Source organism: Chinchilla lanigera, unplaced genomic scaffold (genome assembly GCF_000276665.1).
Source record: "Chinchilla lanigera isolate Chin_1 unplaced genomic scaffold, ChiLan1.0 scaffold00012, whole genome shotgun sequence".
Lineage (NCBI taxonomy): Eukaryota > Metazoa > Chordata > Mammalia > Rodentia > Chinchillidae > Chinchilla > Chinchilla lanigera.
This window is the reverse complement of record NW_004955413.1, coordinates 17573045-17598634: the sequence shown is the minus strand read 5'-3', so window position 1 is coordinate 17598634 and position 25590 is coordinate 17573045. Positions and strand designations below refer to the sequence as shown.

The 25590-nt window shown below is 40.1% G+C and overlaps 1 protein-coding gene across 1 annotated transcript; it reads right to left on the bottom strand.

Moving 5' to 3' along the window:
* Window positions 1-2255: 2255 nt before the first annotated feature.
* Window positions 2256-23166, bottom strand: Cmas (cytidine monophosphate N-acetylneuraminic acid synthetase). The gene is made up of 8 exons (XM_005379071.2): window positions 22772-23166; window positions 12955-13097; window positions 12649-12804; window positions 7810-7943; window positions 5968-6062; window positions 5423-5594; window positions 4547-4700; window positions 2256-2858 (listed from the first exon to the last, which is right to left on the bottom strand). Exons 1-8 carry the CDS (start codon window positions 23029-23031, stop codon window positions 2668-2670), a joined length of 1305 nt encoding a protein of 434 aa, XP_005379128.1. The 5' UTR covers window positions 23032-23166; the 3' UTR covers window positions 2256-2667.
* Window positions 23167-25590: the final 2424 nt, after the last annotated feature.

Genomic DNA, 25590 nt, shown 5'->3' with positions numbered 1-25590 from the left:
CTAACTGTCCCTAGAAACTCTGATGCTGGTATTTGCCAAAGTAGCTAGGTCATATGGCTAGGAATAGAGTATAATAGACTACCTTTGCCTTTCTTTATAATCCTATAGGAGCAAAGGTACTGATGGTGTACTTACAACCATTTCAGACAGAAGACGTATACACCATATTTTTGACAAATGTTTCTTCTTGTATTTCTCCTTAGACAAAATTTGTTTTGAAGCTTTTTTTTTGGTGGTGGTGGTGGGGCCTTAATTCAGTTACTGTACCAGAGACTTGATGGTATGGTGTGTGGTGGGGAAATGGAGGACACTCTAAAATATTCTCTTGGTCTTTCAGTGGGCTTGCTTCTTGGGAGCATGACTTTCACTGCTAGGCAGCCACTGCAGCCCTGAGCTATAACCCCGGCCCAGCTCCCTATCGTTTGACCATGGCATTTCCAATTTACTTAAGCATTCACTCCTTTTGACTACAGATTTTGTTGAGTCTAGAAGGTGGGAGGGCGTAGAGTTCTCTTCTCCCAGCGGGGGTAAATTTTACTACTGCCCTCCGGGGAGGTCTGCCAGACTGGAGAGCAGTCTTGTGTCAGGGAGGATTTCACATCGGTTCTTTGACCCCTCCTGCCAAGGCTGTGGGGACTTTTCTGGGACCCTTAGGTCCTCCCTCGGAGAACCATAGGCATTTTTGAAGGGAAAGGGAGTGTGTGTTGTGTGTCCATCCGTCTCCCATGCCAGTGGCCTTCAAAAGTTTGTCACGAGTCCACACTCATCCTCCAAGTCATGAAATTTACTGTTTACGTGTTCCTTTTGGTTTGTGGAAGTTGCTTGTTCTATTGTGGTAAGCCCAAGAAGTCACTGATTCTCTTCATTCTTTTGTTGGGGGGACTGCAGTGGTAATCTCAAAGCTATTACCGATCAGAGCATGTATTTTCTTGACTAAGATTTTCTATTACTGAGAACACAGAAGGCAGTAATAACAGTGAAGACACCACTGTCTCTTTGCACATAGGTTTGCGTAGCTGAAGTAAAATAAGAACTCCCATATAAGCTACACTCACTCACATGCACTAAGCACTTTGGGAGGGATTGTAGCAGGAGGATTTTGAGGAATGAATAGTTCATGCTGATAAAGGTAGGACTCAAGAATTAGCCAACAGAGGCACTGCTGGAGGACTACACAGAAAGGTTTAATTGAACTGGAGGGATCCAAAATAATCAGTACTGTTAGGCTGTGGCCAGACTACAATTTTGGAACTGAAATATTATATTCTGTGGTCAGTGTGGAGTCACCAGAAAATTGTTAAATGGATTAACAGCGAACACGAACAGTTAACTCAGTAATAGGATTGGGTAAACTCAAAGGACAGTGGAGTAGTGGGTTTGCTATCCAGATCGCGATAAAAAGGAGAACCTGAGAAAGCTGTAGCATCTTAATGACAATAAAATTAGAAATTGGTGAAGTGAAGACCAGGAGTCTAGCTTGTAACACGAACAGTTAGGGAAGCAGCCAGAACTCACGGGTGCACTAGGGCTGGAGACTGGAGCTGAGGGTCGTCTGTGTGCAGGTTAGTGAGAGCTGGAACCCAGAGGTGATCTCTTGGGAAGAACAAGAAGTAGGGTGAGAATCTTTGCGGGGCAGAAGAAAATAAATTCAGCAGTGGGACAAACAAAAAGATGATAAAACTGGAACCAAATGTAAAGGAAATTAAGGTAGAAAGTGGTTCCTTTATTTCCTCCAATGTCTGTCCCAGAGGGACAGACTCTGAACAGTGCAAATCTAACTCCTGACAGAACAGAGCTTCTTGTGTGGTTTGGTAGCAAGGGCCTGCTTCTTGTCAGAGCTGAAGCGGAACTGTTTTCCAAGCTTGAGAGATAGAAATGTTCCATAGGAAGTGGTTAGTATTTTATCAGGTAAGGGCCTTCATTTATGAGATGGTGCCCCATTCTTCAAATCTAATCAAGTAGCCAAAGTCTGTGTTGGCCATAAAATTGTGATAGCCAAATATAGCACAGAAAATTACCTTTATCTCAAAGATAACAGCAAGTGACTAACTCTGCCTTCTTCGAGTCAATATGCAACTTTCATAGTGTATTGGGATATTTATATTCATAGATATGTGCTATATGTATACATATTTAAAATACAACCAAATGCTATATACTTTGCATCGAGTGGCTTGCTGCTCACTAAAAGTGTGTGGTCAGTGTTTAAAGGAAACGCTTGGTAAATGTCTTCCATAGCAACAAGGCAGTTTTCATCAAGTTTATGAAATGTAATTTTATTAATGAACAGTAGTGCTTGTGTTACAGACACACTGTCTCCAAATAAATAAAACCCCAGCATAATTGAAAGCACACAAATACACAGTTTTACAAGGTACAATACAAAGTCAATTCTGATGATGTCTTGTATTTACTAAAAATCTAAGAAATACTATGATCAGTCTCTAAATAATCATCTGGCTGAAAGAGAAAAGTACAGACAATTACTTCATAGGTTCTGGAATGATAATTTGAGAAGATTTTGCTTTTAAAAGATACTAAGATATATCACCAATCAAATCACACCTTCTGCAACATTACACCATGGAACTGTACTTAGGTCAAAAATAAAAGCAAAGTGCCTCAAGAAGGCTGTGTTCTCTCTTTCCCAACATTACACTTATTTTTCTATTTTTGGCATGAATTATTAACCTTTTCCATTAGAAGGAAAATGTGCTCTGCAAACTCTCGGATGGCGCCACGGCCACCACTGCACTTGCAAATATATCCCACCGCCTTCTGGGCCGCAGAGCAGGCGTCAGCAGGGACGCCACTTAGGCCCGCTCTCTTCAGACATTCTTCGTCAGACACCTCGTTTCCTATGGTGCAAAAGAAAGGCTGACTGAATGGTTAGAGACCGAGACCGTCCTAGTGAAATCATACAGTAAGTAACTCTGGTAGTTAAAGATCTAAAGCACTGCATAAAGGGATACTGATGAATGATCAAATGGAACGAAACAAAAACATTTTAAAGTATAACTGAGGTCTAGGGTTTTCCCTAAGGAATCACTCATAGCAATGAGAGAGAGAATGGTGTGAGATGTACTTGCCATGTATATTACAATCACTGGAAATTCTATATATGACTTACAAATTACTTCAACTTTATATTAAGGAAAAAGTCAAACATACAGAAGAATCCAAGACTACATTATCTTTTTATAGTTGATTTTTAAAAATCAAGAGTAAAGTAAGGTCCACATATTGCACTTTGTTGATGTGTTTCTTAAATCTCCTTTAATCTATAATAGCTTTCTCTGATTTTATGTCTCACTTGTGAAAAATTATCATTTTTAAGGAAATACTGAAGCATGCTGACATTACTGCTTTTGCTCCTTCTCTGGCTCCTTTTAAAATAAAAATTTGGAGAGAATTTTCTAGTTTTTAACTTCTATGTTTTGTAGTCTTTAAAAATATTTCATAAATAATGCATATTCTGGGTAGAAACTTTTAAAAAAATACAGGCAAAAAATCATCCTCCTTATCACTGCTTATAGATAATCACATTCTGGCACATACAGTTCTACAGTATAAGCTATATAAATTATACACTTACTGCTATACAAAGGCACTGTGTTCAGGCTTTTGTAGTATCTTTGTTTTTCTTTCCAATGACCTTACAAAATTTGCTTAGTAAACTGGAAAAGTAAGTCATACAGATACTTGTTTAACATCGTATAGATAGTAAGCATAGCTGGGATTTGTTATAAGATCCATTAAAACTGTCTTTCTCTTATAAAGATTGGGTCATTCTCTAACAAATGTTTTATAGTATTTTTGTCCTGGATCAAGAGCTATTTCTGAAGTTCTCGGCCATAGATTTCTACAGTTACTGTGCCTCTCCCTTCGAGGTTCCTGTTCCTTTGCAAATACTTGTTTCTTATGTGAATGACAGTTACTGCACAACTTAGTAACTTGTCATTCTTAGCACTTAAAATATTGACATCGTTAGACTATAAACTCTAAGTACTGTAGTAAGCTTATAGCTCTGACATACTAAAATATACTTGCTTATACTAAATATATCTGCTTATTATTTATTTAAATATTAAACTTCCTGTCCCATCTGACCATGCCAGCAATAACAGAAATTGCAATTTAAAGATAAAAAAGTGTGTTTAATAATAAGAAAAAAATTCTGAACATAATTCTTATATACTAAAAACTCCAAGTGCCACCCTGATTATTCTATCAATGTCTATAATGGCCCTATGATACTATGTACACTTGGCAACATGTATGTCGGCCCAGAGGTGAGAAACTAAGTACTATCTTACCAAAACTGGCCGGTTGGCAGAGCATTCTGACTCTGTAGGATGTGCTGCTGATCTTTCCACCAGGCTACCCCCGATACATACTATCACACTAACCTCTAGAAAGGCTGTCCGAGGGAAGAGTTCCTACTTGTTTATGTCAAACCAATCTGAGAATTTTCTTTGCCATTAATCTGTCCGGAAAATAAATAAATCCAGTCTATTTTACAATGACTGAATGAAACAGTACCAACCTAGATATGCTACTTCTTTCCAGCACAGGCCCATTTCTTTTCTCCACTCATCTACAACAGCAAGCTTGTCTGATACGCCGACTTCCATTTTGCAATCCAGCTTTAAGGAGGAGAGCGTCTGCTTGGAGCAGGCCCTTTCAGAAATGAGCCTCACCTGAAGAAAAAAAAAAAGGAAAAAATCAGAAAGGAAACAGAAACCTTTCACAACAAATAAAACCTTATAAATAATCCAAATCACAAATGGGTAGTCCTCGGACATTCTGAAAGATCAGTTAACCAAAATGGCACTTTACGACAAAGCTTAGTTTATTTCTAGTAGTTCAATAAGACAAGACGTATTTTTCTATAATGGAGAACATTCTATCTATAAGTAAAAACATAGCATGCATTGCCTGATACCAATCTAAACTCAGTTTATCAAGAGGGGTCTACATAGTCTCTCTCTTGTGAGGCTCAGCAACACATATTTAAGATTTCTACTAAATTATAACTGCCTTAGCCTTCATTTAAAAAATAAACATTCAATTCTTTTGCACTAAAATTTTCATTCAGAGGAATATGCAACATTTTAAAAATCCAAAAATGCCAACACCAATTACCTAGGAAATCTTTCTTATTCCAAGATCCTATGGGAAATATTAGATAGTTCCTATTTAAAAGTAGTATATTTTTACTTATTAGACAAACAATAAAAATTCATTGTTGATTTGAAAATTCCTAATTTATTCATCTAAAAGTAAAAAGCATGAGAAACTTCTAGGCATGTGAAAGCTAAATCGTAGTCACTCTCATAGCTGACACTAAAATTTTAAATCTCTGTTTCTCTGACCCTGAATCAAAATTTTACAAAGATTATTATATTCAGGGAGCACATACCTCAATACCACTTTTCTTTAATAAACTTATCCCAATAGCATCTTTTACATCATAAGATATTATTTCTTTTTGGTCTCCTGACACATAAATGTGGCCATTGGTGAGACATCCATCAATATTGCAAACCAAAAGTTTTATCTCCTTAAGCTTCTCTTTGCCAAAATAGCCAAATCTAAAAGAAATCAAAATAGACCTTTGAGTACAAGGGCAGTATCATTCACCCCTCTCATCTGCACAACACTGGGGAAGTGAAAAACTCATTCTGTAACTAGGAAACACGCTTCAGACTTACTGCACATGCGCACTTCAACTTAGAGGGTCAGAACGTAAACCATAAAGAGTGCGGTCTATCCAGACTGTGTTTCTCAGTTTATAGAACACATCATGTGAAGGCATATTCTATACATCTTTCCCACACAAGTGAACTAATTATAAAGACGCTGAGATGTTCACGGCGCCAGGAACTGGCTCTGGAAGTATGATTAAGCATATCTGCTAATAATGTTAGGCTCTAGTGCAAAGGCTAGTGCCTTTTGTACTGTTACCTTAACACTCTTTGCTCCGCAATAGGCCAATCAATGTCCACATCTATATCCACACTGTGCTCAGCTCGCATTTCGTAGTACGCCATTTTTCCACCCTAAAGATAGTATAAAGGTTGTACTGTTTTTAACGTTCACTTACATTTATGAAAAACTTTATTATGATACAGAACAATGGATTCACTTTCTACAGTACTGAACAAATGACCTAGTAAAGTAAGTAATGTGCCACAGAAGCTTTTTTTTGGAGGAAGGCTACACAAAACAACACTAAGTTTTCAAGTTCCTTCTATCCACTGTAGGTGTCCTATTTTCTTTAAATATATTTCTACTTAAAGTTTGATAAAAAAGCAGAAATTATATCCATTCACCAGTATTCTGATCACAAGAGATTGTACGAACATCACACTCCCCCTTTCTTCCTGCAGTCTTCCCTATAATCATCCAAAAGCAGTACAATGGTTTTCTGAACTTCTGCAACCAAGAGGCAGGATGCGGGATAGGTGTGCCCCTCCACACAGAGCCCCTGGGATCCCCGAGCCAGAGAAGAGCCGACAACACTAAGGGACATGTGGGCCAAGGCAGCAGGGGCAGATCCTGCGGTACGGAGAAAGAGGAATGGCCTTTCCTCTGGAGGTACCTATTGGGATGACCAGGTCAATTACTGGAAAAATTCATTTCTCAGAATTAACTGTTAGTCTCTTCTCACATGTTGTTACGATGATAAATACCATTGTTCTGCACATGTTAGGAAGGGGTGAGACTTAAAGCCCTTTTTAGAAAAGAGCTCAGGGAAGGTAGATCTCTGTGTGAAATACAATATTCCCGAACACTCAAGCGTAAGCAAGAAATGTTTGTAGTTTGTCTGTGTATTGGCCAGAGTATAAGAAAAAACTGCTTTTCCTTCTTTTTCTCAGAGCAGGAGTCACACGAAAATTTCTGCTACAGAGTGTAGGGGTTTTTCTGTCTTGCGGTGCTGGGGGCTGAAGACAGGGACCCACATATGCTAACTATGCACTCTTCTACTGACTTACACCCCACCTCCGTTTTTTTAAAGGCGATATTTTTAGTGACATGAGAACCTAACTCTTAAATCCTGACAGCACCACAGACTAGCAGTTTTTGCCCTAAGTTAATTACTTCTTTTCCAGAGTTCCAGTTTTCTCCTCTGTAAAACTGGGATAGGAATGTCCACTTCTTTCAGCTGCTACACAGATTACATGAGACAGCCTATGCAAAGTATTCCGTACAGTCTTTGGTACATACAGGTGCTCAATAAATAACAGCTACACCTACAATTAACCAACTGCAAATATATGACCCACCCATGTAGGCTCTGAAGATGAGTGACACATTCAACTCTTTTATTTTAAAATGAACAGTGAGAATCAGAACAGATAAAATGACATCTTCCAGCGTATGTAGTTAGACAGAGTTAGAACTGGATTCTGGTATTCCCGATGCTCCGGTTGATGCCCTCTCACTCTACTATGTTGGTTATTTTCTCTTTTCAAAGTAATGGAAAGTATTCAACTATAAGGGATTACAAACAATTTTGAATGGAGTAACGTGAAAATACCAGGATACATGTAGACACTGTGTATTTGACCCATCTTTTATCTTACTGTTATGGTTGGAACAGAATTCCTTTCTGTATTTACTGAGTGGATTCCTAAAATCACTTTGGGGTAAGCCTGTGAGGGGTATATACCTCGGATGATAAAGCTTGTGAGCTACGGCCTTTCTTCAGGGGTGAGCATCTTCCCTTAGGAACTGTGTCATGCTTCTTCCCTGGAACTCAAAACAGAAGAGCCTAAAAGGATTCTGCAAAATGAATGTACTAACCTGTAAGTAACCCATCTCTATCAAATGTCTTTTAGCAAAATAAAATGAGCCATTTTCATATAATTCTCCATCCCAGTCTTGTCGACGAGGTCGTTTAGCCGGATTCAGATTCAGAGGTTCAGTCACTTCATTCACTAAAAACAAAATGTTACGGTAAGACCACACTGCTTTGAGTGAAATTTTCACTTAGGAACTTAGAAGATGAGAATGAAAATGAATTCAAAATATAGACTATTTCTGTATCTAGATAAATAAAATGACTTACAGGAACAAAATCTCTAATAACTTGACGATGTACCTTTGCTTTCCAACAACTAATAATAGTACAGAAAAAGTATTTTAGGAATATTTTTGGAATAATTATGGTTTAAAATATTAATGTAATGCTTTGGGAGAACAGCAGGGCGGCCTTAAAGTGGCATCAAGAAAATGGAACTTGTCATAAAATACGCACATTCAATATTTAGTACTGTAATCTCTCATTATCTGCATCTGTAGAAACTGCATTTCTATAAAAATATAATTTCTATAGGTGTGTTATTTATCTAATGCAGGTAAGAAATTACTTGCATGGAATTATTATAGAAAATAGTATCTGTCTTTCAAAATTTAAGTTTTTATAGTGATGGAAATGTAGACATTTTTACTAGTAGTTAAAATTACACAAACTATAGTAATGCTTATCATTATACTTGAGAATGAAGATTCAACAGTATCACCATTAATGATTATAACTTAATACATTAAGCAACAATAAAGCCTTTGGGACTGGTTTAGATTTTCATATTGTTTCCGTGACTTTCCCTTAATTTGTGTGTATGGGTGTATGTGTGCATGTGCATGCGTGTATGGGTGTTTAATAGCTGTTAATTTTTTAGAATCTTACTTTTTGACTGTCATTTCCACGTGTAAAACTTCTACAAATAACCCTTATTCATTTTCCTAATTAAACCATCTTCTGTTCCACTGTATCCTAGTATTTGATATAATCTAGGGAAAAATCTCAGCAGATATATTTTAAATATCTACAGGTAGCAGTAGCATAGTTTTATAGGCAATGGAGAGCCCATGAGCTCTAGTGATGGTTTTTTTTCTCTTTTTTGGGTACCAGAACTCGAACTCAGGACATTGCGCTTGCCAGGAAGGCGCTTGTGCCACTGAGCTATATCCCCGGCTAACGATGGTGATAGGTAAAGGACAACAAAACTACTTAATTTAAGAGGGTCAAGTCTTTCCTCCCATCAGTGGTTGCTTTCTCCCTGGAATATCTGCGGAGCACGAGGAGAAGGTAAGAAAAAGACCAAACTTGTCATGTGCAGAAGGATCTTTGTGATGGTAAGAAGAAATTAGAAGAGTTCTTCTCTCAGTTCTGGAGATCAAACCCAGAGCCTTACTAGAAGAATTTTTAATGGCCCTGTGGACTTGGGTAGCAGACTGTCATCCAAACTCAAACCTCAAGCCCAAACAAACAGAGCTGGTTCTTCCCCGACCACTGGTTCTGCTTCCAGGACTTCTGCAGTGATTTCTAACATGGCATGGAGAAGCTGGCAATGGGCTGTGGAGGACGGGGCAGCACTCAGATCTCAAAGTCCTGTTAGCAAAGGTGGGTGTGTGTCAACAATACTGCCATATAATTCTTCCGATAAGGCACCTGCCTAGAGGTGAGCTGAAATCCAGTTCAATCCAGCTCGACTCATAACTGGATCAATGTAATTAGCCCTCTCATCCTGTCACTTGACAGACGAAAGGATATGTCCCCTGCATAGGCAAACACATACCTCCAGTCTCTCTGTAAGGTACACGATAAAATAAACAATACATGAAAAAAGCAGAAACAAGTAATTCATAAGACGAAAGCAGTCATAGGTGCAGATCTATAAAGGACCCACACATTGGAGTCACTTGTCAGGAAGTTTCAAATAGCTGTTATAAATATGTTAAAGAAATTGGAGGAAAATATTTAAACAATTGATGTAAAGGTTCATTGTTTCAATAACAGCAAAAAAGGCAGGTATAAATACACCTATATCAGTGTGAGATTCTTCATTATTTCTAAAGTTGTAAAATCCCACTTCTATGTAGACTACAACAAGGTGTAAAAGTATAATCTCTAGAGCAGTGCTGTCCATTAGAAATATAATGTGAGTCATGTATGTAATTTAACATTTTCTAGTGGCTACATTTTTAAAAAGCAAAAGGAAGCAAGATTCATTTTACCATTTAGCCCAATGTATCCAAAATATTATCTTTTCAACATGTAATAAATATAAAGATTATTGAGGTATTATAATATTTCTTTCATATTAAATCTCTGAAATGCAATATGAATTTTACACTTACGGTATATTTCTCTTTGGCACCATAAAAATTTCAAGTGTTAATGTTAAAAGAGTGCTAGTGGCCACCCTACTAGACAGTTCTAGCAGAACAACTAAAAAGAAAAAAAAAAATAAAATGTTATAGATGGAGCCCAGGGATATAGCTCAGTGGCACAAGTGCCTGCCCGGCAAATGCAAGATCCTGAGTTTGATTTCCGGTACCAAAAAAAATAAATAAATAAATAAAAAAGTAAAATGTTACAGAAAATAAAGTGAAATACTTTTTAAAGTATTGACTAATCCACTTGTACTTTTAGGAAGTGATGATTTTATGCACAAGAAACAAAAAAGAATCCTAAGAAAAGCCAGTCTGGTTTAGGATAGAAACGCCACGTTGAGTAGCATTCTGTTTCACTGTGGCTTCAAGGGAATAAACAGGTCATATGAAAAGACACAACGACTGTCCCAAACGTTAACTCTTGATATTAAATGTCATTTCTTATAAACAGTCCTAATTTTCTGAATAGACATCTATAGATCTGTCAATTACCCATTTCTACCCTTTGGATATTTTAGTTTATCTAACTTTACATACAGCATGTTAACTTTAATATTCAGTTTAAATTTGGGTGTCTCTAATTTCCTTCAAAAATTTGTTTTAAGATTTACTAGATCCCTCTCCTTGATCTTATTTCTGAGATTTAGTAAATAAATTTAAAAATTTATACATGTGCCTAAAACAGAACTAAGCACATAGAAAACAATAAATGTTTACTGAATGAAATCAATGAATAAATGTATCTATTAGTATATTTTATCAGTGTCCTGGCTTTTATCTAGATGTCCCCATACAGCCTCACATGCTCACTGGTGAGGCTTTTCAGAGCTGGCTGGATCTAGGGTGTGTGATACTGGGATTAAGGGTTTGTGGTACTAAATTAGCCCATGGATTGGTTTAGCATAGTTCTGGGTGCACATAAGGGAAGGTCCATCCGGGTGGGGGTGGCACCACCCAAAAGGCTGATAGCCTAGGCAGGTAAATGGGAAAGGGAGGTTTGGTTTGCGGCTTGCCGCTTCCAGTCTGCCACACTATGGACTGTTTCTCCTCTGCGATGCTACCCTGCCTTGGAACCAGCCAACTGTGTGGTGAAATCTTTACAAACCGTGAGCTGAAATAAACCTTCCCCTGCTGAACTTGTGGGTGTCAGGTATTCTGTCTCAGCAATTAAAAAAGTAAGATAACAGTCATTATTTTCCATCCATCTTTATCCTGCTTATCTTAATGAACCTTTTTAGTTACCCTCTGCAGTTTCATTGCATCTTCCTTATTATCTCCTTTAATATGTGAGATAAACTCAAAATATATGGTGAATGTTTAAAAAATTATTACAGTAAAAGACACATTATGATTAAACCCCTGTAAAATACTCCCCCTCATTTCAAGTGCTTCCTTCTTGTCACTTTCTGAAGCAGCTGTGAAAATCCTCTTTTGTGAGGATTTTATGAGGTGCGATGAAAAAACACGGCGAATGCTGCTGCAAAGGGCCATTTTACAGAAAAACAGCCTGGTAAAACCACTACAGTATGTCCTCATCCACCTTATTCACCGGATCCGACACCGAGGACTTTTGGCTCTTCCATGAAGTCAGAATGACCATGAAAGGTAGACCCTCTGGATGATTTAGGGTATCAAGGCAGTCATGACAGCACAACTAAAGATGTTCACGAAAGAAGACTTCCAAAACTGCTTTAGAAAATGGCAAGAACATGGGATAAATGTGTTCAAAACAAGAAGGGGTATTGCGAGGGGGATTAATGGCAATGTCCCTTTTGCTGTAATAAATTTTTATTTTTATTTTTATTTTTTTTTCCCGGTACCGGGAATCGAACTCACGACCTTGTGCTTGCCAGGCAGGCGCTATGCTGCTGAGCTAAATCCCCAGCCCCTGTAATAAACTTTTAAAACTTAATCATTCACTGTAGTTTTTAATTACACCTTGCACATGTTAGACAGCAGGCAAAGCATTCAACAAATGTCAGTGAATCTAACAGAAATCACACTTCTTTTCCCTGAGGATGTTGTATTTATGTTATTCTGTTCATTACATATTTTGTTAGTTTAGCTAAAAATCAATCAGACTTCCATTAATACCTATGGAACCCTTCTTACATACAGAGTTACAAATATGAGCAGGGTAATCCACAATTTTTCTATTATTATATGATTTATATGAACCTTATCAAACAAGTCTTAAAAAGACATAAATGTATTTGATCTAAAAAAATGACATGTTTAAAGGCAAACAGAAATAGAGAATTAGAATATCAATTTAATTTCAGTCTTGCTTCAAAACAAGATTTAGAAATAATTATAAATGCAATTACCTATTGCAGTTATGAATCTAATATTCTCTGCGTTTTAGTTTACTCTTACAGACTATTTATGTGCAAAAACCTGATTTTCAGATTTAAAATAAATGATCTAAATAAAGATCTAAAATAAAGACTGATAACAGATTACCTCCCTTCTGAATTTCACTCCATCGAAACTGATGGCGTCTCACGACAGAGAAAACAGAATCATATCCTTCTTCTCGAATCATTTCTGCAACTTTCTGAAGGTCAGTAGGATGTAAACATGGAGAAGTGGCTTGAATATTTCCTACAATGTCAACCTCTTAAGAAGATAAAAGAAATAGAAAAAAAGACATTAAAACTGCTGGCAAGCAAGCAATACTAAGATCTTTCATTCAAATGCTAAATCTTGTGAAATGATAAAGTTAGAAGTTACATAAAATTCAGAATAAATGAATGAATAAACTTGTACCATTGTGATAACTAAGAAATTCTATGATGGCGTCTAGTGAGGTAGAGCTGTCTTTTGAAGTTTCAGAACTTCTTCGATGAACTTGTGCACCAAACTGTTTGGCCACATTCTCAATTTCATCATGGTCTGTTGAAACCCACACACTGTTCAGAAATTAAAAAGAAAAAAAATTAACTGGCCAAGTCACCAAAAAAAAAAAAATCAGTAACAAAAGGAGCTCCACCCTAAAATACAACTCACATAATATCAGAAAAGTTTCTATACTTTTCAAATAACGTTAAAAGTCCCAAGTAATGTAAGATGTAAAGAATTACAAAGTCCAGTAAAACCTGAGATTGAGAGTAACTTGTTCTAGAGTGTCCTGTTGGAGACCACCGCAACGTGGCTCTGAGCAGGATTTAATATTAACCAATTGGCTTTCCGTGTTCACCTGTAAATCTGTCCAAGGCCTAGGCTCCTTACCTGGAAATGGACTCATAGTAAGTGGACCTCTGTGAGTCACTAATCCCTACTAGAACCTGTAGTGGTGGATGAAGCCAGAAAGCCTCTAAGGATAAGACAAGATCACAGCCAAGGACAGCTAGATCAGATCTCAATTGGATAAAGGCATCTCATTCTTCAGTGGACTAACTTCATACCCTACTCAGAGAAGTCCTTGAGTGGGTCTGCCCTTCTTGAGTACTCCCCTCCCTTCTGATAACTAAATAAATATGGGCAACCCAGAAAAGGTCTTGGTCTTAGCCTAGAGAGCATCTTGAATTATATGAGAGGGTTTTGATCCTCCTGGGGCCCTGAAATCATTCCATTTGCCTCTTTCCATTTAGCCTTCACCATACACTCATTCAGGAGATTGCGGACCTGATCAGCCTGCAATAACAAAGGGATATTATTAATCCCATAGTGTCCTGCAAGATGAATATTTCTAATAAATTTTAACTGCCTAAATGAGCAACGTCTTGTAATACAAGTAATACATGATACTGGATATTACATGATCACAACTGAGCCAATGGTTCTCTCTACCTCTGTGACAATGGGATTGTGGGTAATTGTGTCCCAACAGCAAGAGATTATGGAGATCTCATTTTTAAAGGAGAAGGAGGAAAAAAAGGCAGAGAATCCCTCACTTCAAATGAGATTAGGGAGATATGTAAAATATGGGAAACAGTACAAAATTGTGTAGAAAATCCAAATAAAACTGCAGTAGTCCAAGGAGTTCATCTGTTTAATCACAATGCAATGTCACATTTCAGGAAACTCAACAGGAGGGAAAAGCAAGTGACACGGGATAGGTTACTTGTTAAAGATGCACGAAAAGAGAAAGATTCCATTGAGCCAATAGATAGCAGTGATACTAAAAGTCGTCCTATACAATAACCCTCCTCTCTTGTCTCCCTCACACCAGCCACAAAGGTCTGCAAAGGGAAGCACGGGTTTATTTTTCTTTATATTTTATACTTTATTGTTTTGTATTATATTGCAGTATTGTAATCTTTCATATGGATATTTTTGAGTTGTATGAAATATTTTAATATGTTTACTAAGAAAAAAAAAGGACTTGGTTTAGTCAAACCACAAAGCTGCAACAGTTTCAATTCAGAACAAAGTAAATGCCAAGGGCAATCAGATAATACTTCTTCTAAAACAATGAACAGTGGATGTGTAGACGTTTAAATACAGAGTCAATCACCATGAACTAGTTATAGCCATTGACAACCACTGGTTATAGGGACTATGACTTGATTACCTCAGGAAAGTTTAACTCTCTATTAACCCTACACAGTTGCCTATTTAGATCATAAGATAAAGACTAAGCAAAAACACTCTTTTGGAACTCTGGTCTCTACTGAAGTTTTGTTTCCTGGGCTTTCATAAATTCCCACTGCTAACAACAAAACATGTGACTATTACTCAAGCCTCAATGTTTTAATAGTGATAGTACAGTTAGAAATGACAGTGCTGAAGAAATCACTCCCTTCCACCCATTTAACTTTAAGCAGGACCCTAGGATCATTTTCCCTTCCACTGTCCTGAGAGGCAGGGATCAGTTAACAAAACCTAGGTCAATCTCTGATGCTCCATGCATGTTGGATCTCCCAGCCTGGTCCTCAGTCACCTCTACTGGCCTCCAACCTTATTAAGGGCTCATGAACAGGTACAACTCATGCATATAATTAAGATCAGTGAATTCTGGGACAGACATGTTGAGAGTCACTGAGATAACTCAATGCCGTGTCACTCACATCTAGAGTATCAGGGTGGCACCTGGGATGAGGCGCATCTCCTTTCAATTCCAAAAGTCTGATTTATCTGCGGACAGCTGCTGTGAGCAGTGTTGCACGTGCAGTGCTTCTGCCTTCCAGTCACGGCAACACCACCTTGTTTTGTGCCACATCTTTAGTCAGCGTGGACTTGACCCGAGCACAACTTCCTGAGCTCTTCACAACTACAGCTGCTTGCCAACTTCTGCGGGGTGCACATTTTGCAATTCTTTGCTCATCAGGCACAAGAGCCTGGATTATGCCTGCTGGGTTCATCACAGGCTAACAGTGATACTGTGCAAAGATATTTTAATGATTTATAGTCTTTGGTGGCAATACCCATTTTTTTTTTCCTTTTATCCCATTCATTCAATGCTTACCAAGGAAAAGTCACTTGCCATGCTCATTTGTTAAGAGTAAAACCAAAGTGAGACACTAAAGAACGTTTTCTAACATCTCTAGGTTTCATTTATTAATTTCATTTATTCCATTTAACATTTATAGAAGGGAGGGGTCATACCACCCGTCCCAGGACTTTCTTTCAAAGGAAGCCTGGTAAACAAGACCAGTTACTACCTAGGGCTCAAAGGTCTCATAGTTATCTATGTACATTACAAAACAGAGGAACCCTCCCCACTTCTTTCAGTTTGGGGTCAGATTCTTCACTGAAGAAATGTCACAGCCAAAGGTGTGTAACAAAGTACTGATGAAAATCTGGAGTATATTTGCAATAGAGAAGGTGAAGGGAGGATGGTAAGGTGATAATTAGAATATAATGAAAAGGATGAGTGGAATCAAAAGATATGGGTGTTTTGGCATCGGATTTGTATTACTTGATGTAAATTAGTAAAGACATGTATTTAATATCCTTGTTTTTACTGCACTAGAAATGTAGTATCAGAGGATTCAGTGATTTTTCCGAAGTATGTCAATGACAGGGAAGAAACCAGAGGTCTTAGAATAGGGCTGTTTGCTTTTTTTTCTGAGGTAAGATCTTACTATGTAGTTTAGGCTGGCCTTGAACTCACTATGTAACCCGGGTTAGCCTTGAATTTGTGGTGCTCCTCCTGCCTCAGCCTCCCAAAAGCTGGAACTGCAGGAATGCACCACCACGCCCAACTGTTCTACTTCCTTTCTTTTTCCACTCTCTTATTCCTGCATTCCTAAATGTTTGCTTGAGTGTCTATTCTGTCCTAGGCACTATTCTGGGCAGCGGGAACACTGTACAGCAACTGATATAGCACAGTGAGTTTTCGTGAGAGATTCTCAGCCTATCAGCAGAGACAGGCTCCACAATAATGTAATTCCTTTTACACCATTACGGAAGGAGCCCTGAGGAGTCAATTAAACAACCACACTTTTTATAATGCTTTACTTTTTACAAAGTACTTTTACAGATCTTGCTATGTAACAAGTACTTAACACACATTTGCTGAATGAATGAAACAGCAAGTCGCCAAAAGCATTAAGCACTCTAGTACAATGGAGCTGGTTGGGGCTGGGGATTTAGCTCAGCGGCACAGTGCCTGCCTGGCAAGCGCAAGGTTGTGAGTTTGGTTCCCGGTACTGGAAACCAGCCCCCCCCAAAAAATGGAGCTGGTGAAAATGGTGGGTATCTCATATGGTGTTACCAGGATTAAATATAAACTGCCTACCACACAATGCACATTTAATCAATTTAGCTATTCAAAATATTAAAGTAGTAGTAAGGTACATTTACACCTCATTTAAACATTACACTGAATCTGTTAGAAGGAAAACTGAACTTCTGTTTTGAGATTTTTCTGATGTCTACATGCTTGGTGTGTACATATCATGTTACACAATGGTACTACGATATAACAGCAATTCATATGGCTGTTTAAAACACAATGATCATCCTTATTAAAAGGATTAAGTGTAGAGTGTTCCTTTAGTTTAGGGGCATCGGATGAGATGGAAAGAAGGGAAAGAATGAGCAAGGGAACAAACTGGCCGGGTAAATTTTTAAAAATCAAGGGGAGCAAGTGTCAGTCTAAGGTCAGTGGCTCTACCCTGGAATGCAGTCCTACTACAGCCAGCAGGATGAACAGCAAGGACCAACTGTGTACCTGTGATAGCACTTTCAACTGCAAACTGCCACTTTAGAAAGACCACAGCACCAGCCTTTTGTGAATCATAAATCCACACCCTAAAATAAAACTAAAATTTGTGTTTCTTTTTCACCAATGTTATGTAAGACCTTAAAGATCAATTTGTTCTTAGGTTTACTTACATAGCAGTGAACCACTGTTGAAAAGTCAAACTCTTAAAAACGCTAGCAGTAACTGGTGCTGTAGCAAAAATTCTTCACGGAATGAAAATTTTTCTCTCAGCATTTTTCTTGACTACTAACTGTCCTAGTTAGTATGCAAAGTTTTGCAACCCTGAATAGTCTACTTAGCTTTGATTCTCAGTAGGCCAGGCAGCTCTGCCTTAATTAAGTCAGATCATGATTTTGAACAAAATAATCTCCAAAGTATCGTCTAGCTCTGAAAAATACAAATCAGGCAGCTATAATTTTCTTCAACTTCCTCCTAAGGTAAATATTTGTTGAAGAAAGCAAGCACAGGGTTGGAAGCAGGAAGGTGTTCAAAAATCCTCCTGCAGCCACAGTTAATTAGATTCAAACCAATGCATTTTAATTGAGGATCTAAAATATAAGCATTTCCTATCATTTCACAATGTCTATCATACCTCCGAGTTTTTATTAACTCTTCCAGGTTTTACACTAGTGAGACAATGAGGTGCTTGCACATGCAGGTCTCATTTATTTCACTTATGAGTATGGTCTCTAGTTGTGACCATTTACTTATAAAAGCCTCAAGTTTATCTTTCTGGGATGTGGGAAAAGAGAAGGGAAAAAAGGAGAAATTTTTTATGTATGTATATACAGGATAGTTAACATAGTTGATCTACTGTCTTCTAGTTCTTTGCTGAAAGAAACTGTCAATGAGTCCTTGATTGATCAATATTGCATGTCTGTCTTCATGAGAAACCACTTTGAAGATACCAATATGTAATACAAGCATTGTTAATTTCCTACCACTTTGTTTGTAACTCTGTACTGTCTGTACTGTTCTTTTGCTATTTTGTAAAAGGTTGTCTGTTTGTCGTTGTTTTCCTCCTTTTATTTTTAAAATAAAAAAATAAAATAAAATATAAGCGATACTGGACTGAATAAAACAGTACTTCTATGGAGCTCTTCACATCTGGGGTCTCCTGGTCTACCCCTCAGCCTGTGTTTGTAGTATTTTACCGGAACACAGAAGCATTCATTCACTGATGTATTTTTATGAAATTTCACCACATAACCCCAGAGCTGAGTAGTTTCAAGAGAAACCATATGGCCTCCAAAACCTACAACATTTACTATCAGGTCCTTTATGGAAAAGGTCTGCCCAAAGCTGAATAACAAAATAGATATATTTTTGTTAATTATTCAAGATCAAGAAATGTTAGTACTAAAAATAATTCTCAAGATCATTATTAATTTCCCATTCTACAACCAAAGGAAACTGTGGTTCATGGAAGATATGAGAAAGTCGAAAACCTCCAACACAAAGAAAAAAAATGTCAATTTAGATCATATACTATGGGCCAGGAATTATTCTATGTCCATATGTGATTGTACCTAAACCCATCAGTAAGCACGTGGACCTTTAAATCTATTTGATAGCTGAGGAGACAGAGGCATAGAAAGGTAAAGGTTACATGGTTAACACGGGGTAACTGGAATTCAGACCCACAAAGTATGACTCCAGGGCCTGACCACTTGCAGTGCTGGAACTAAGGGCACAATATTGCTACAGATGGAAAAATAAAGGCACATTATTTTTTCATTGTGGGGATCAGGAAGGGCTTCTTGGTGGATCTCTTTTATTCATTTTTTTAACTCTGGTACTGGGGATTGAGCCTGTATACTAAGTCACATCCCCAGTCCTTTTTATTTTATGAGACAGGGTCTCACTACATCACTAAACTGCCTTGGCTGGGCTCAAACTTATGATCCTTCGGCCTCAGCCTCCCAGAGTGCTGGACTACAGGGCTATACCACCAGGCCTAGCTGCACTATCTCCTGGGATAAACTTTCCAGGTCCTCAGAAGGGAGGCCCGAGAGCAAGTGAGCAAGGAACAGAGTAAAATCACTGTACGATGTGATATTATCAATCAGAGAAGGCGGACTTGGAAATACACTCCTTGTATTAGTTAAAGGAAACACCAATTTTATTTGGGCTAATTGCTACTTTTGGTATGGTGAAAGATACCCGAGATGGTGCAAAGAAATATAAAATGCTATCCGTATGGCCAAGGGGTTAATGGTCTATAGGTATGCAGTAATACTGGTACAGAGAAAGCTGGTATTTAAGTCTGCTGGGATTTTGGACACATGCATTTAAATAAGTGGAAACCAAAAACTCGTTTAATACACACCTGTATTTTCCAATCATTTCATAGCACAGTCTCCAGTGTCTGCTGTAATGGTTTTGTGTTGGGTTTTGACTCTCAGGACCTATTCTCCTCACCTGGGGTTGATCATACTTCAATTTTTCTCTTGATGAACCTGCTGTGTGCTTCAGTGGGAGTTCCGGAAGTGGAAGTAACTGCTCTGTACTAACACAAGCACTGCATTGTACCTGCCACAGTGACTGCTGAGCAGGACACCCAATGAGAATTTTGTTAAATCTCTGAGATCAGACCTTTCTAACTACCCTTCACCATGGAAGGGTATGAGAAGCACGGTCAAAACAAGGCCCAGTACTAGTGAAGGTGATAAGGAGAAGATGATAAGGAGACGGTAGACTACTGCAGTAGGACGAGTCCATCGTGAACTAAACTCAATTTCCTGAAGACCTTCTTAAAGGCTGGGCATGCCAAGGGAAAGCCCCTGAGAACCATTCAAGGGAGGTACGCCTCCTGGATTTATTAACTGGTGCTTATCTGAAGGAGAAACAAACTTCTACCTTTATGACAGGCGGCAGCAGTGCAAGTTGAAGCAAGGCACTCACCAAAGTTAGACCCTTATTTTCCCAAAGGGATTACAAAGAAGCATAAGAGTTATCAGCCAGCATGTCTGCATTTCATTCAGAACTTGGGGGCAGTATGGGTGATAGATTTACATATCAAAGGGCAAGATGTCTACAATTTAAAGCTTGTCCAAGTAATTTTTGTAAGATGGCTTTCAGTAGCCTATCAGGCCATCACCAGGTTTCCCTGGGGACAAACACTGAGTCTTCTCAAACAGGCATTTTAAGAGGACTTGGATCATCCTAGGGTCACGCCCTTAAGCTGCTAGAGGCCATGATAGAGTTCAGTCAAGTCTCTTGGTGCAAAGATTTGGACAAAGCCATTATATGTCCCCAGAGTTTTGCAGTTCTTAGTTCAAGTACAATCACGTCAACACCATAAATACAAAGCCTATCCACAACCAAAAAACTGGAAGATCTGGTGGCAGTGTACACCATCCTCTTATCCGACTATATTTTTCTCAAAATCAGTCTCACCACCTGACATAATATATATTTTTGTATATTGCCTGTCCTTATTACAATACAAGCATCATGATACTAAGCGGATGTTTTACCGTACTCACCTAATAATTAGCCAATTAAAAATAAAAACCTTACCTGAAAAGAATAAGGGGAAACATTAAAGAACAAACACGTCATACGACGTTCTAACCAGTAATCTTTCTGCAGCCAAATAGGGACCAGGAACCCTTGGAATGTCCATCCAGTGACTTATGAACATCAAAACTATGCCAAAAGGGATTGATGACAATTTTCTCCAAGAATGATGACAATTTTCTCCAAGAATGACCATCCCAGTTCCTACCTGGCTGTCGCTAAAACTAAATCCCCCAGAAATCCCATATAAGCTTTTTCCTTGTGACCCCTGACGAGATGGAATTTAGGGGAAATATCCTTCATTTTCTACCTGCCAGCTTGCTGACAAGGAAACTTTCTTCTGTTACTCTTGTCTTGTGAATTATTGGCTTAACTGGACAGCAGGAGAACCAGACTTTCCACTTACACAAGGAAATCTGGTGTGACATGTAGTTTGGGACACAACAGTTTCTGTCACCTAACAGGTAGTGTCACATAATTTGCTGAATGAAAGACTGATCTTTTGTCCTTTAATCTAATTATTCTACTGACCCATGACCTACTTTTCTGTTAACCCATTTCAAAGTGGTTTCCAAAAATTTGCAACCGCAAGCATGGCCAAATGAGTTTTTCCTCCATCTACTGTGCATGTGATTTCAGTCTTTAGTTCACCTCACAAAAATGAAATCTTACTGTAACACTGTGGCGTGGATGTGCCTACTTCTCTTTCAGCCTGTACCCTTTCTAAGAAGGTAAAAAATATCCAAAAATCTGTGAGCTTCAGGAAGACAAGGACCACCTTACGCTCACCTTGGTATTCCCTTACTATGTAAGGCAGAAACTGGGGCTCAGAAAATGTTGACCACGCTGAACACCCCCACCCCGTCCTTTCCTATCTCTCTTTAGCACATTTCCTGTTACATTTGTGTTTTTTTCTGAGTGACGGTTCCTATCGCCTGGCTCCGCCCCGAGCTTCCTTTTGATTAAAATATGTAAATTTATACTTTTTAAAAACAAAATTGGTCACCTACATAATAATATGGATAATAATGGGACACTAATATCATCAACTAAAAAAAGAAAAACTCATCAACATAAAAAAACAAGACATCAAGAGATTAATTTCCAAAGTAACAACAAATTCAGATGTACTTAAGTTGCAGCTACTATTTGTAAATTCAGTCTCGGCAACGAATTTTACCACCCTTCTTTGATAAATGCCATCAGCTTGTAACTCCTGACCAATCTGGCAATGGTAATGTCTCTAAACGGTGCACAAATAAAACTGCCCTTAGAACAGACAAAGTTCAAGAGAGATGATAAACCCAGCCAGGTACAAACATTATAAAACAGCAGCTGTTACTCGCCACCGCCTCTCACATCTTTCCAAATGCAGGGCGCTTTCTGGATTGTGCTGACTCACAGGCAGATAGCTAGATTATTTTTCAAAGGTTAGGAAAGGATCTCCAAGCTGAGCTTAAAACTGGAAAGCCCGGGCACAGACTCCATTCCTGAACCCGAGGCCTTCCCCATGGATTAGCACCGAGCTGTCCCCAGAGGGTGAGCAACAGGAAGGCCCGGAGGACTCCGTGAAGGCGTTCCAGCATCACAGGCTTTGCACTGGGACGGCCTCCTCCGGTGTTGCCCGGGGGGCCCACCTGGGCGGAGGTGACAGGTAGAGGTGATCTCGCCTTTTAAGCATGGCATTTTCAAGGGCGAGACAGAACTGTTTCAGGTCAGAGCTGTTAGCAGCTACGGAAGAAGGAAGGGGCTGGAGCCCGCCCGCCCTCCCTCTGCGCTCTCCGCCCGGCCCCGACACCCCGAGCCTGCAGGCGCCGGGAGCAGCGATCGCGCCCTCCCGGAGCGGCGCCCGGCGCGCGGGTCCGACCCCAGCCCAGGCCGCGACGCCCCGCTTTGCTCGCACATGCGCACCTCTGGAAGACCCCCGAGTCCAGGGCCGCCCGCAGGACCCAGCCAATGAGCGGGACCCCCGCCAGGTGCTTAATGTTCTTCAGGGGGATGCCTTTGCTGCCGCCCCGGGCCAGGATCAGGGCCGCCAGGTGCGGGGGCTTCTCCACGCCTCGGCCCTGGCCGCCGCGGGAGTTGCGCTGCAGCTTCGGCGGCCGACCTCGGGACGGCCGCCCCCGCGGGTTGGAGACGGAGGTGGCGGCCCCCTTCTCCACCGAGTCCATCTTCCTCCCACGCCTTCTCCCCAGCTTCTCCACATCCGGGAGCTAGTCCCCCGCCAACTCAGCCCGGCGCCTCCCGCTCTCCGCCAGACCGCTCCCGCGGCGGCTGCTCCTCCCGCTGCCCCACCCCTCGCGGGGCACGCCGGGAACTGTAGTCACCCCGCACTGCCCCTCGCAGGGCACGCCGGGAATTGTAGTCCTCCCCCCAATAGTAGGCGGCTCCCAGTGCGTTGGCTTCTCAGAGGATAAAATACCTTGTCAGTTCTCGGCCTTGCTGAGAGATCAGAATAAGCCTTTGCTGTTTGGCCGCTGGCAGAGGCACGACACCCTTCCATCTCTATGTGGCGGTTCCTGGGACTGTTTCTGGGAGAAGATGCTTCCCGCAGTTGGGAGGAGAACGGACAAGACATCAGCATAACGTCTGGAGAATGGAGCAGGCTCTGGGAACCATCCCAGCTCGAAGCCTTGCGGGTCAAGTGGGAAACCTGCCCTCCACCCGGCTCTTGCAAGAGGACCTTTGCTGTTGTGTTGCAGAGACAAGGACACTGAGCTTTGGGTCCTCATGTGAAGAGAACATGTGCTGCTTCCTACACACTGGGGGAAACCCCTTCTTCTTTTCCACCCCAGGAGCAGTCTCAGTCCCCACCTGCCATTTAGTTGCCATTCTCTGCATTCTGAAGAGGCCCCTAAACATGGACTTTCGATGCCTGAGTAGTTTGTCTCCCTGGGCACATGGCATCTTCTAAGGTGGGGACACAGCAAGTGACACCGGTGTCAACTTATCAAATGAGATTACAGCAATTTACATAAATGACACAGGACCGCAGATGACTCCTAGAGCAGGCCTGATCTTTCTTTGTAATCTTGTCATCTAGAAAATGCATGGGCCTTAGTATTTGCTCAAAAACATTGTTGAACTGTGTCTTACGTCTTTTCCAGCCTCTGCCCATGGAGTTGTGAGGCTCTCTTATCTAGTTGTGATCTTATGATAGTAAAGCCTTTTCCATTCTTTGTAATGTTACGGTACAGTATTTGTTGGAGTTGACAAGTGACTAATCTTAACTTCAAGGGGGTAAGAAGAGAAAGAGATAAAGAGGTAATGGTAGTAAAAGAGGAAGGTGATTAATCTAGTTTGATATATGGTTATAGAGATTTGGTGCACTTTTTTTCTCCCACTAAAATGGGAATATATTCATTTAAAATATTTTTCTTGAGTCTAAAGAGAGAATGACTGTGCCAGGGAGAGGAAGTGATATTATGTCTTTGTCTTTGGACTATAAAATAAACCTCTCTCAAAGCAGATATCCAGTCATCCTTCCTTTAATATGAGGAGCTTAAGTATGAGAAGTTGTTATGGTTTGTGTCTGAATATCCCCCCAAAGCCTAATTCAGTCATGGAGGGGCTTCTAGAGTTTTTTGATCCATGGTTCAATGCTGGGATTACGGGTGAGAGTGCTACCCCAGAGCCCTGGGGCAGATAGTTTGCATATGTAAGGGAGAGAAAGAAGCGGCTTGCTTCTAGAGTTTATGATTGATCCATGATCCAATGCTGGGATTATGGATGTGAGTACTACACTGCCCTGGGGCAGGTAGTTTGCATATGTAAGGGAGAGAAAGAGGCTGCCTGCCGCCACTGCTCCCTTTTGTTCTAGCTGCTTTTGCTGTCTTCTGCCACCATGAACAGTTGCCCTCTGCCGTGTGCCACTCTGCCTCGGAGCCAACCAAGTATGGACTAAAACTTCCACAAACTGTGAGCTAAATAAACCGTTCCTTCCTTAATATTGGGTGTCAGGTATTTTGTCTCAGCAAGGAGAGAAAAGTAACTAAGACAGAAGTGTCACTGCCAAATAATTTGTTCATATTTGTAGTGAAAGAGTGTATTTTTACGATTTTTCTTTTTTATGATTCCATATATGATCAAATTCAGTTCATAGGAGGAGTCCATTCACTCACTCACTCATTCATTCATTCATTCATTCATTCACATTTATTGCATTGCAAAAGCCACTCTTCCAAACTACTTCCTGAAAGGAGGCCCACGGAGAGCTCCATGGCTCCCCGCACATCTTCTGTAGATGCATTAAGGCTGGAACAGGGAGGGAATTGTTGCAAGTGGAAATAGAGATGCAGGGGTTTCTCTCGAGATCAGAGAATGAAGACGGTGTGTACTCTGACCAAATGTTTGTCCTCAGATGTTGCCTTGGGTGGAAGATAGCTCTAATCTCAGGTCACACAGAGTGCAGTCAACAGGGGCCAGCTTCATTCCAGAAGGACTCCATGATGGGAGCAATGAGGTTCCAACAGAAGTGAGTTCCTGGGGGGGATATCCCTCAGTAGCCCAGGTCCCAGATCACCTGCACTCTCCTGCTGTGTAGAGGAGTAGGCCTGCATGATACTGTTCCTTTCAGGTGTGTAGGCATCGTGACCTCAGGAGAAAGCCAGCGATACTAGAGTGCCTGTTATGTTTTGTGTCTGGGTGTCCTGCCAAAGCCTGATGCGGTCTTGGGGTGGGCTTTCAGAATTTGATTGATTATGAGTGTGAGAGATACACCCTCCCTTGGG